At 45.2% G+C, this 13,480-nt stretch overlaps 1 protein-coding gene across 1 annotated transcript in view; it reads right to left on the reverse strand.

Annotated features, from left to right (window-relative positions):
* Positions 1-3,095: 3,095 nt before the first annotated feature.
* Positions 3,096-13,480, reverse strand: part of LOC137368789 (ufm1-specific protease 2-like) — a 93,497-nt gene continuing 83,112 nt past the window's right edge. Inside the window, exons 12-15 of the mRNA XM_068028993.1 lie at positions 8,281-8,388; positions 7,541-7,553; positions 3,835-4,157; positions 3,096-3,185 (exon numbers count right to left, since the gene is read on the reverse strand). Of these exons, the coding sequence (XP_067885094.1) occupies positions 3,096-3,185; positions 3,835-4,157; positions 7,541-7,553; positions 8,281-8,388 (534 nt within the window). The remainder of the gene's footprint in view (positions 3,186-3,834; positions 4,158-7,540; positions 7,554-8,280; positions 8,389-13,480) is intronic.

Here is a 13,480-nt window from a genome sequence, read left to right on the forward strand (position 1 = left end):
GGTAGGTCTGATATAAGTGACGAGCTCGCTGTACAATGCGTCCTTGGGGATCCTGCCATCTTCCATGTGGTTCACATGGCCAAGCCATCTCAAGCGCCGCTGGCTCAGTAGCGTGTATATGCTGGGGATGTTGGCCGTCTCGAGGACTTCTGCGTTGGAGATACGGTCCTGCCACCTGATGCCAAGGATTCTCCGGACGCAACGAAGATGGAATGAGTTGAGACGTCGTTGCCGTAGAGTAAGGTACTGAGGACACAGGCTTGAAACACTCAGACTTTTGTGTTCCATGTCAGTGCGCCATTTTCCCACACCCTATTGGCCAGTCTGGACATAGCAGCGGACGCCTTTCCCATGCGCTTGTTGATTTCTGTATCGAGAGACAGGTTACTGGTGATAGTTGAGCCTAGGTAGGTGAACTCTTGAACCACTTCTGGAGCGTGGTTGCCAATATTGATGGATGGAGCATTTCTGACATCCTGTTCCATGATGTTCGTTTTCTTGAGGCTGATGGTTAGGCCAAATTCGTTGCAGGCAGTCACAATCCTGTCGATGAGTCTCTGCAGACACTCTTCTGTGGGATGTTCATGCAGCATCATCAACTAAGAGGAGTTCCCTGATGAGGACTTTCCGTACTTTGTTTTTCGCTCTAAGACGGGCAAGGTTGAACAACCTGCCATCTGATCTGGTGTGGAGGAAAATTCCTTCTTCTGAAGACTTGAACGCATGTGAGAGCAGCAGGGAGAAGAAAATCCCAAACAGTGTAGGTGCGAGAACACAGCCCTGTTTCATGCCACTCAGGATAGAAAAGGGGTCTGATGAATTGTGATGAATTGTGCCTTTCATGGAATGAGGTGATGATACTTAGTAGCTTTGGTGGACATCTGATCTTTGCTAGTAGTCTGAAGAGACGACGTCTGCTGACGAGGTCAAAGGCTTTGGTGAGATCTATGAAAGCAACATAGAGGGGCATTTGTTGTTCGTGGCATTTCTCCTGTAGCTGGCGAAGGGAGAACAGCATGTCAATAGTGGATCTCTCTGCTCGAAAGCCGCACTGTGCCTCAGGATAGACACGCTCAGCCAGCTTCTGGACTCTGTTTAAAATGATTCGAGCAAAGACTTTCCCCACTATGCTGAGCAGGGAGATTCCACGGTAGTTGTTTAAGTCACCGCGGTCACCCTTGTTCTTATACAGGGTGATGATATTGGCATCGCGCATGTCCGGTGGTACTGCTCCCTCATCCCAGCACAGGCAAAGCAGTTCATGGAGTGCTGAAAGTATAGCAGGCTTGGCACTCTTGATTATTTCAGGGGTAATGTCGTCCTTTCCAGGGCCTTTTCCGCTGGCTGGAGAATCAATGGCATCACTGAGTTCCGATTTTGTTGGCTGTTCGTCCAGCTCATCCATGACTGGCAGAGACTGGGCTGCATTGAGGGCGGTATCAGTGACAACATTTTTCCTGGAGTACAGTTCTAGGTAGTGCTCCACCCAGTGGTCCATTTGCTTGCGTTGGTCAGTGATCGTTTCCCCTGATTTGGACTTGAGGGGGGGCGATCTTCTTGCTGGTTGGCCCAAAAGCTCTCTTAATGCCATCATACATTCCTCTGATGTTTCTGGTATCGGAGGCCAGCTGAATACGACTGCATAGGTGTTGCCAGTAGTCAGCTGCATAGCGCCTGGCTGTTGTTTGTGCAGCACTTCTGGCTACTTTAAGTGCGACGGATGTTAACTCGCTGGGGGCTTTCTTGTAGTTCAACAGTGCAGTGCGCGTAGCGGCTATGACAGGTTCCAGCTCCTCAAAGTGAGATTGAAACCAGTCTGCATTCTGCTTCTCACATTTGCCAAAGGTGGTCATTGCTGAGTCATAGATGGCGTCTCTGATGTGGGTCCACGGTCTCTGCATCCCCTGCAGGAGTGTTTTGAAGGGCTTTTTCAAGTGAATTTAGAAACTTATGGAACAGCTGTGGATAAGAAGCTCTGTTAGTGTTGAGGCACGGCGGTCCTTCTGTTTGGTGTGATGCAGCTTCTTTGGTTTGAGTCTAACTTTGCTGCCCACCAGGGAGTGGTCGGTGTCGCAGTCCGCACAGTGGAAGCTGCGTGTGATTTGGACACTGTTTATACAGGCTCGCCTTGTGACGATGAGGTCCAGCTGGTACCAATGACGTGATCTTGGGTGTCTCCATGAAACCTGGTGACAGGGTTTAGTATGAAAGAACAAGTTGGTGATGCAGAGGTTGTGATAGGTACACAACTCCAGCAGTCTCTGTCCATTCTCATTCATCCTTCCAATGCCATAGTGCCCAAGGCAGGAGGGCCATGAGTCAAGGTCGGCCCCAACCCTGGCTTTGAAGTCCCCCAGCAGGAACAAATGATCGGTATTAGAAATGCTGCTAATGATATTATGGAGTCCCTCGTAGATCTGGTCTTTAACCAGGTGGGGAGCAGAGTGTTGGAGCATAAATGCTGAGTAGGTGTACTGGACCAGAGGCGGTGAGCAGTTGGATGGACAGTATGTGTTCCGAGCCATTTGAATGTGGCTCTATTATGCTGAACAAAGAGTTTCTGATGGTGAAGCCCACTCCATGCTGTCTTGGTTCTTCAGGATACCTACCCTGCCAGTAGAAGGTATAGTCTTGCTCTCTTAGAGATCAGCTCGCAGGGAGGCGTGTCTCCTGAAGTGCTGCAATGTCTACATTGAGTCTACTGAGCTCGTTGTTAATGATGGCAGACTTCTGAGATTCGTTGATTTGTGTCAGGTCTTCCGACAGGCCAGGACACATAGTTCTGATGTTCCAGCTTGAAAAATGAAGGGCTGGTACTTTCCTTCCTTTTTTTGCCATGCTGTTTGGTGCGGTGTTACAGTCCACTTGTCAGGCACCAAGCTCCAAGCACCCATTGAAGCAGGTGGACTGTGGCAGGACAGAAGCTTTCTGACCAGGGGCTGCCCAGTTTGAGGCGGGCGGTAGCTGTCCAGTGAGAAGCGATGACCTCTCCCACCGACAAAGGCAACCCGTGGTGCCCAATCTCTATGCCAATTGAGCTGGACTTATAACCCGTAACTGCTGCCTTCCATGTTGTTTTGGTCGCTGTGAGGCGACTATGGAGTGACCTCTCCATGGCGCATGCCTGGGCGGAACGTATGGTGGTTGTGAGTTTCCCAAGCGTCAAAGTCCCCCTCTCGGCCTTCCTGGTGGGGTCCAAAGAAGTGCAGAGCACAACGTTTGGCACCGGTATGGCTGCAGGAACTGCCGGAAACATGCCAAAGGTGACATGTTTTCTGTTAGGGTTTAGTCCCTTAGTCTTGATCTCTCCCGAGACGCCCACAAGGCAGTGGGGTTGTTAGCTCCTATCCCTGGGAGGGGCCCTAACAAGTAAACTATGCGATTACGTGGAGGAAGAGGGAAGGGGGGAGGGGGCGCGATGAGGCGAGAGGGTGCGAGGGGGGAGGGGTGCAGGGGGTGCGGGAGGGGAAGGGGGTGCTGAGGGGTGCGAGGGAGGAGGGGGGAAGGGGTGCGAGGGGGAGGGGGAGGGGGAAGGGAGTGCGAGTGGGAAGGGAGTGCAGGGGGAAGGGGTGTGAGGGGGAGGGGAAGGGGGAGGGGAAAGGGGTGCCGGGGGAGTTGGTGGGGGTAAGGAGGTGCGAGAGGCGAGAGGTTGCGAGGGGGGAGGGGGTATGAGGGTGCGGGGGGAAGGGGGTGCTGAGGGGTGCGAGGGGGGAAGGGGGTGCTAGGGAGGAAGGGGGTGCGGGGGGAAGGGGCTGAGAAGGGAAGGGGGAGGGGTGGGGGAAGGTGGTGCGAGGGGGGGAGGGGGCGGGGGGGGGGGTCAGTGCTATGGCCGGCCACGATGTGGAGCTTCTTCTCCTGGGATCCGATCAAGGATTTTCCGTACGAGACCAGCGGGGGGACCAAGGCCTCACTGGGCCTTTGGCAAGCGCTCATCGTCGCCCCAGTCCGGGCACCGCGGCTCCGGCTCCAATGCAACCCCGTAGCAGCTCCGGCATTAAACAAGCAGCAGGAGTTTGAGCTCTCTGCACGCACCCCCTGACGAGCAGGCCAGCCCTCAGACTGCACGGCCTCCTCGATGTTGGCATCCTCCAGGCCCTGTAGGCTAACGCTGCGCTCGTGGTCGACATCCAGCTCGGAGCCGAAATTGCTTTTGTACTCTATTTATAAAGCCAAGAATCCGTATGCTTTTTTAACAGCCTTATCCTGCATCTTCAAATATTTCTGTACATCCCAAGGTCTCACGGTTCCTGCATCCCCATTAAAACTGTACCATTTATTTTAAATTGTCTCTCCTCATTCTGCCTTCCAAAAAGCAACACTTCACACTTCTCTGTGTTAAATTTCATTTGCTATGTTTCACCATGCCCATGACTGTTTTATCAGTCTATCCTGAAGTCTGCTACTATTTTCCTCACTGTCTACTACATTGCTGAATTATGTCATCTACAAGCTTTAAAATGTTGTTGTTTATACCCAAGTCATCAAAAAAGTCAGAAGAGAAGGTAATTAAGGGGGGATTCTGAATGCAGTACATAAAATATTAAATGGTATAGATAAGGTAAACCTTTATATTACTTTATAAACCATTATATTACTTTAAAGTTAGACTAAAAGGATAAGAGGACAGCAATTTAATTTTGTGAAAAATAAGTTGAAAAATCTTTACTCAAAGGGTGGCAAATCTTTAGAATAATCTTCCAAACAAAATATCAGAGACAAAACTGTTAAGATTATTCAAAGTGCTATAGAATGCACCCTGGAGAGCTAACTTACATGATGGATGAGCTTTTACCCCACACTCTTAAAAAGTCTTGGCTTCCAGAAAGGCCAAATTAGAAGAAAAAGAAAGAAACAAAAGATGTGCATTTATATAGCACCTTTTATGACCACAGGACATCCCAGAGCACTTTACAGCTAATGACGTACTTTTGAAGTATAGTTACTGTTGCAATGTAGGAAATGCAGCAACCAATTTGTGCATAGCAAGGTCCCACAAACAGCAATGTGATAATGGCCAGATAACCTGTTTCTGTGTTGTTGATTGAGGGACTAATATTGGCCAGGACACCAGGGATAATTCTCCTGCTCTTCTTCAAAATAGTGCCATGGTAATTTTTATGCCTACTTGACAGGGCAGACAGGGGCTTGGTTTAACATCTGATCCAAAAGATGACACCTCCAACAGTGCAGCACTCCTTCTGTATTACACTGGAGTGTGACTTGAACCCACAACTTTCGGACTTAGCGGTTAGAGTGCTACGAACAGAAAAATAGAAATTACATCCCAAGATTCAGCCAACTTCATGCTTTTAAAAATGTAGCAAATTTATCGCATGCTATTACAACAGGATTAATTAATAAGGGTTAATTAATAATCTTGTTGTACAAGAACCTTTAGGGATGAGTGACCATAAATCAGGGGACGCAGTGCTGCTTGTCTGCATTGAGCGCTGCTGGAATGTCAAGAAGGGAGTTTGGTAAGTGAGGGAGTTTGGTAAGGAACAGAACTATAAAATAATTAAAAGAAAATACATTAAATTAAATTAAATTAACACAATAAAGATAACAGAACAGGAGATGTGTCATGGCTGCAGTATGTGGGAGCTCCTGGATGCCACAGCAATCCATGGCAAAACGTCAATAGTGTCTGCGGCTTGAGGAGCTTCAGCTCAGAGTCATTGAGCTGGAAGCTGAGTTGCAGACACTGCGATGCATCAGGGAAAGGGAAAATTACCTGGACACATTGTTTCAGAAGGCAGTCACACCCCTTAGGATAGGGTCAGTTTTGGTCAGTGGTCAGGGTGTGACTGCGAGTCATGCAGGTTAAGGGAATCGAGAAGGTGGGAGTGGTGAGCCTCAGCCCTTGCAATTGACCAACAGGTTTGAGGTTCTTGCAGCTTGTATGGACAAGAGCGAGGGCTGTAGTGTGGATGAGCAGACTGACCATGACCTTGGTACAGGAAGCTGTTCAAGTGGGGGGACAAAAAAGGAAAGGAGTGGTAGTAGGGGACAGTATAGTGAGTGGAATTGACTGTTCTCTGCAGCAAAGAGCGAGAGTCCAGAAGGCTGTGTTGCATGCCTGGTGCCAGGATTCGGCACATCTGCTCAGGGTTGGAGAGGAACTTACAGTGAGATGGGGAGGATCCAGTCGCCGTGGTCCATGTAGGTATCAACGACATAGGCAAGACTAGGAAAGAGATTCTGCATAGTCAGTATGAAGAATTAGGCACTAAATTAAGAAGCAGAACCTCAAAGGTAATAATCGCTGGTTTATTACCAAAGCCATGTGAAAATTGGCATAGGGCAAATAAGATTAGAGAAATTAATGCATGGCTCAAAGACTGGTGTGGTAAAAGTGGATTCCAGTTCGTGGGGCACTGGCACCAGTACTGGGGAAAGTGGTGGTTGAACCATTGGGACGGTCTACACCTGAACCATGCAGGGGCCGGTGTTCTAGTGAGCCGCATAACTAGGGAAGTAAAGGGAATTTTAAACTGAATAGTGGGAGCAAGGGATCAAATTTTGGAAGATGTGGTAAATCAACGAGGAGAGACAAGGCAAGAGAGAAAGGTATTAATATGCAAAAAGATAAACAGACAGTGACAGGAAGGGACAGTGATTACAAATCTAACCGTAAATCAGCAGATAAGGCTGGAGGTTACAAAAATTATAAAAGGACAAAACTAAAGGCTCTGTATCTGAATGTATAGCATTTGAAACAAAACAGTTGAACTGATAGCAAAAATAGAAATAAATAAGTACGATCTGATAGTCATTACAGAGACATGGCTGCAGGATGGCATAGATTGGGACTTAAATATTGAAGGGTACATGACATTTAAGAAGGACAGGAAGCTAGGAAAAGGTGGAGGGATGGCTCTGTTAATTAATGATGGTATTAGCAAAATAGAGAGGGATGACCTATGTTCAGGAAACCAGGATGGAGAAGTAGTTTGGGTTGAGATGAGAAATGATAAAGGCGAAAGGTCACTTGTGGAAGTGATGTACAGGCCCCCTAACAGTAACCACATGGTAGGATGGGGTATAAAGGAAGACATAATGCGTGCTTGTCAGAAAGATACGGCGATAATCATGGGGGATTTTAATTTACATATAGATTGGAAAAGACAGATGGGTAAAGGTAACCTAGATGAGGAGTTCATAGAATGTTTTCGGGATAGTTTCTTAGAACAGCACGTCTGGAGCCAACCAGAGAGGAAGCTATACTAGACCTGGTATTGTGCAACAAGATAGGATAAATTCATGATCTCATAGTGAAGGCTCCCCTAGGCAGCAGTGATCATAATATGGTTGAATTTTACATTCAGTTTGAGGGAGAGAAAACAGTGGGTCTAAGACTAGTATTTTAAACTTGAATAAGGGCAATTATGAGGGCATGAAAGCAGAGCTAGTAAAAGTGAACTGGCAAAGTTGGTTAAGGGATAGGTCAGTAGAGATGCAGACATATCAGGGGATATTTCTGAATACACTGAATAGATACATTCCAACCAGAAAGAAAAATTCCAAGGGGAGGACTCACCATTTGTGGTTAACTAAAAAAGTTAAAGAGAATATCAAACTTAAAGAAAAAGCATATGATTGCACAAAGATAGGTGGTAGGTCAGAAGAGTGGGCAGAATATAAAAAAGCATCAAAGAACGACTAAGAGATTGATAAGGAGGGAAAAAGAAAAGAGTTAACAAAGTGAGCACTTGTCCAATAGACTGTGAGTCTGAGGAATGAATAACAGAAGATAAGGAGGTGGCAGATGAATTGACCAGATATTTTGTATCGGTCTTCACCATAGAGGTAACATCCCAGAAATAGCTGTAAATCAGGAAATGGAAGGGCGGGAGGAACTCAAGAAAATTACAATCACCAGGGAACTGGTACTGAGCAAATTGCTGCAGCTGCGGGCTGACAAGTCCCCGGGTCCCGATGGTCTTCATCCTAGGGTCTTAAAAGAAGTTGCTAGTGAGATAATTGATGCCTTGGTTTTGATTTTCCAAAATTCCCTAGATTCAGGGCAGGTTCCATTAGATTGGAAAATAGCCAATGTAACTCTTTTATTCAAAAAGGGAGACAGAACGCAGCAGACTGCAGGCCAGCTAGCTTGACATCTGTCATAGAGAAAATGTTAGAAGCTATTATTAAAGACATTATAGCAGGGCACTTAGAAAAATTCAAGGTAATCATGGTTTTGTGAAAGAGAAGCCAATTTATTGGAGTTCTTTGAAGAAGTAACAGGTGCTGTGGATAAAGGCAAACCGGTGGATGTACCATACTTAGATTTCCAGAAGGCACTTGATAAGGTGCCACATCAAAGGTAATTGCAGAAAATATAAGCTCATGGTGTAGGGGATTTTGGCATGTTTGAAGATTGGCTACCTAACAGGAAACAGAGAGCAGGCATAAATGGGCCATTTTCTGGTTGGCAAGATGTAATGATCGGTGTGCCATAGTATCAATGCTGGGGCCTTAACTTTTTACAATTTATATAAATGGCTTGGATGAAGGGACCAAAGGCATGGTTGCTTATTTAGCTGATGGCACAAAGATAGGTAGGAAAGTAAGTTGTGAAGAGGACATATGGAGGCTACAAAGGGATATAGATAGGTTAGGTGAGTGGGCAAAGATCTGGCAAATGGAGTATAATGTGTGAAAATGTGAAATGGTCCATTTTGGCAGGAGGAATAAAAAAGAAGCATATTAACCAAATGTTGAAAGATTGCAGAGTTCTGAGATGCAGAGGGATCTGGGTGTCCTACTGCATGAGTCACAAAAGGTTAGTCTGCAGGTACAGCAAATAATTAGGAAAGCTAATAGAATGTTATCATTTATTGTGAGGGGAATTGAATACAAATGTAGTGATGTTATGCTTCAGCTATACAAGGCATTGGTGAGACCACATCTGGAGTACTGTGTACAGTATTGGTCTCCTTATTTAAGGAAGGATGTAAATGTGTTGGAAACAGTTCAGAGAAGGTTTACTAGACTAATACCTGGAATGGGCAAATTGTCTTATGAGTAAAGATTGGACAGGCTAGGCGTGTATCCGCTGGGGTTTAGAAGAGTAAGAGGTAACTTGATTGAAACATATAAGATCCTGAGGGGTCTTGACAGGGTGGATGTGAGAAGGATGCTTCCTCTCATGGGAGAATCTAGAACTAGGGGTCACTGTTTAAAAATAAGGGGTCTCCCATTTAAGACAGAGATGAGGAAATTTTTTTTCTCTCAGAGTGTGTCTTTGGAACTTTCTTCCTCAAAAGGCAGTGGAAGCAAAATCTTTGAATATTTTGAGGCAGAGATAGATAGATTCTTGATAGACAAGGGGGTGAAAGGTTATTGGGGGTAAGCAGGAATGTGGAGTTGAGGTTACAATCAGATCAGCCATGATCTTATTGAATGCTGGAGCAGGCTCAAGGGGCCTACTCCTGCTCCTAGTTTGTATGTTCATATAATATGACAGAATTTTACATTATGTTTGAAAGTGAAGTAGTTCAATCTGAAGCCAGGGTGTTAAATATAAACAAAGGAAATTATGAAGGTATGAGGAGCAAATTGGCTGAGGTGGATTGGGATAATACATCAAAAGGTATTACAGTGCATAGACAATGGATCGTCTTTAAAGAACCATTACATAGTTTGCAGCAACTATACATTCCTTCAAGGCACAAAAACCCAAAAAGAAAAGGCAGTCAACCGTGGCTAACAAAGGAAGTTAAGTATTGTGTAAAATTAAAGAAAAGGCCTATAAAGTTGCCAGAAATAGTATTGGGAGGATTTTAGAATACAGCAAAGGAGGACCAAGAAACTGATAAAGGGAGAACAGAATATGAATGTAAACTAGCAAAAAACATGAAAATGGACTGTAAAGGCCTCTATAGGTATGTAAAAAGCAAACATTTGGCTAAGACAAATGTGGGTTCATTACAGACAGAGTCAGGAGAATTTATAATAGGGAATAGAGAAATGGCAGAGAAGCTAAATGATTACTTTCTGTCTGTCTTCACTGAGGAAGATACAAGAAATCTCCCAGAATTAGAGATCCAAGGGACAAGGGGGAATGAGGAATTGAAGGAAATTAGTGTTAGTAAAAAGGTTGTATTGGAGAAATTAAAGGGGCTGAAGGATGGTAAGTCCCCGGGACCTGATATTCTACATCTCAGAGTGTTGAAAGAGGTAGCTATGGAGATAATGGATGCATTGGTGATCATCTTCCAAAATTCTATAGATTCTGGAGTGGTTCCTGCAGATTGGAAGGTAGCAAATGTCACCCCACTATTTAAGAAGGGAGGGAAAGAAAGCACAGGGAACTACAGACCTATTAGCCTTACATCAGTAGCAGGGAAAATGCTAGAATCTATTCTAAAGGATGTGATAAATGGACACTTGGATAATAATGATCTGATTGTGCATAGTCAACATGGATGGGAAATCATATTTGATGAACCTGTTGAGTTTTTTGAGGATGTTACTAACAGAATTGATAAAGGGGAGTTGGTGGACATGGTATACTTGGAGTTTCAAAAGGCATTTTGATAAAGTCCCCCACAGGAGGTTGGTTAGCAAAATTAAAGCACATGGGATCGGAGGTAATATACTGGCATGGATTAAGGATTGGTTAACAGGCAGAAAACAGAGAGTAGGAATAGACGGGTTAGTCTCCCATTGGCAGGCTGTGACTAGTGGGGTACCGCAGGGATCAGTACTTGGGCCCCAGCTGTTCACAGTATATATCAATGATTTGGATGTGGGGACTAAATATAATATTTTCAAGTTCGCGGATGACACAAAACTAGGTGGGAATGTGTGCTGTGAGGAAGACGCAAAGCAGCTTCAAGGGGATTTGGACAGACTTAGTGAGTGGGCAAGAACATGGCAGATGGAATATAATGTGGAAAAATGTGAGGTTATCCACTTTGGTAAGAGGAACAGATGTGCAGAGTATTACTTAAATGGTAAGAGATTAGACAGTGTAGATGTACAAAGGGACCCGGGTGTCCTTGTCAATAAGTCACTGAAAGCTAACATGCAGGTGCAGCAAGCAATTAAGAAGGCTAGTAGTATGTTTTCCTTTATTGCAAAAGGATTTGAGTACAGGAGTAGTGAAATCTTGCTTCAATTGTATAGAACCTTGGTTAGACTGCACCTGTAGTACTGTGGGCAGTTTTGGTCCCCTCACCTTAGGAAGGATATTATTGCCATAGAGGGAGTGCAATGAAGGTTCACCAGACTTGTTCCCGGGATGGCAGGACTGTCCTATGAAGAGAAATTGGGAAAAGTGGGCCTGTATTCTCCAGGGTTTTGAAGAATGAGAGGTGATCTCATTGAAACTTACAAAATACTAAAGGGATAGGGAGGGTCGATGAAAGTAAGATGTTTCCCCTGGTTGGGCAGTCTAGAACCAGGGTACACAATTTCAAAATAAGAGGGAAGCCACTTGGAACTGAGATGAGGAGAAATTTCTTTACTCAGAGGGTTGTGAATCTTTGGAATTCTCTACACCAGAGAGCTGTGGAAGCTCAATCATTGAATATGTTTAAAGCAGAGATTGACAGATTTCTAAATACCAATGACATAAAGGGATATGGGGATAGTGTGGGAAAAAGGCATTGAAATGGATGATCAACCATGATCGTATTGAATGGCGGAGCATGCTTGATGGGCTGAAGAGCCTACTCCTGCTCCTATGTTCCAATGACAGATTAATATAACTATAATAACAAATTGCAAATCATGAGTGTGCTTACACTTGCTACTACAGTTAGCTTTTCCCTCTTTTAAGCTCAAGAACCATATTATAGTCAGGCAGATAAGCAGGATGCTCTCAGGCCTCTGCAAGTGCCTCTTTTGAGGCCACAACACAACGTGGCAAATAAAACAGTTTAACAATCATTTTCCCTCCTAATTTTGAACCATCTCGCTTCTGCATCCCTAAGATCAGAGACTCATCACACCAGAATCACATGGTCAACATATCCATATGCTGTATTACTGCACTCTTCTAAATTTTTAATTGAAATCAGATTCAGAAAAGATGCTTAGTGATAAGAGTTGTTATGATCCACATTGCAATCAATCAAACAAAAGAACAGCATTCACCAAACGCCCACAATGAAAAATCAATAAACAAGATTTCACCTTATTTCGTATTTTAATTTAATGGTCAAGTCAAAGTCAATATGAATTATACATTATACTGTGGATATAGCAAAGTTCACTCTTGCTTTACTCCAAGACCGCCTGCTACTGGTCCATAGTGAATGTTCCGTTGCAATTATGTCAACCGTGAGCTCACATGTAGACTAAACCCAATACGTCCGAAGACCAGGCGAGGAGATAAAACTCCGACTGACCAAAACTCCAAAGGCACAAAATGTTGAACCCTGCCACTACTACTCTCTAGGCAAATCTCCCAAATGGTGCTCGGCTCCCACATAAACAGGTTTCCCAATCCAGTACTATGAACAGCTGCAGACAAATGTTGACCTCCACACAAAAACAAACAGTTTCACTAACTGACAAAAATTCTGATGACAAAGGCTTTTGTTTTATATTCATTCATGGGATGTTGGCGTCACTGGCCAGGCCAGCATTTATTGCCCATCCCTAATTGCCCTTGAGAAGGTGGTGCTGAGCTACCTTCTTGAACCGCTGCAGCCCATGTGAGGTAGGGACACCAACTGTGCTGTTATGGAAGGAAGTTCCAGGATCTTGACCCAGCGACTGTGAAGGAACAGCGATATAGTTCCAAGTCAGGATGGTGTGTGACTTGGAGGGGAACGTACAGGTGGTGGTGTTCCCATGCATTTGCTGCCCTTGTCCTTGTAGTTGGTAGAGGTCGCGGGTTTGGAAGGTGCTGTATGGTATGGAGCCTTGGTGCATTGCTGCAGTGCATCTTGTAGATGGTACACACTGCTGCCACTGTGCGTCGGTGGTGGAGGGAGTGACTGTTTGTAGATAGGGTGCCAATCAAGTGGGCTGCTTTGCCTGGATGGTGTCGAGCTTCTTGAGTGTTGTTGGAGCTGCACCCATGCAGGCAAGTGGAGACTATTCCATCACACTCCTGACTTGTGCCTTGTAGATGGTGGACAGGCTTTGGGGAGTCAGGAGGTGAGTTACTCGCCTCAGGATTCCTAGCCTCTGACCTGCTCTTGTAGCCACGATATTTATATGGCTACTCCAGTTCAGTTTCTGGTCAATGGTAGCCCCTAGGATGTTGATAGTGGAGGATTCAGCAATGGTAATGCCGTTGAATGTCAAGGGGAGATGGTGAGATTCTCTCTTGTTGGAGATGGTCATTGCCTGGTACTTGTGTGGCGCGAATGTTACTTGCCACTTATCAGCCCAAGCCTGGATATTGTCCAGGTCTTGCTGCATTTCTACATGGACTGCTTCAGTATCTGAGGAGTCACGAATGGTGCTGAACATTGTGCAATCATCAGCGAACATCCCCACTTCTGACCTAATGATTGAA

Source organism: Heterodontus francisci, chromosome 4, assembly GCF_036365525.1.
Source record: "Heterodontus francisci isolate sHetFra1 chromosome 4, sHetFra1.hap1, whole genome shotgun sequence".
In the NCBI taxonomy this organism is placed as follows: Eukaryota; Metazoa; Chordata; class Chondrichthyes; order Heterodontiformes; family Heterodontidae; genus Heterodontus; species Heterodontus francisci.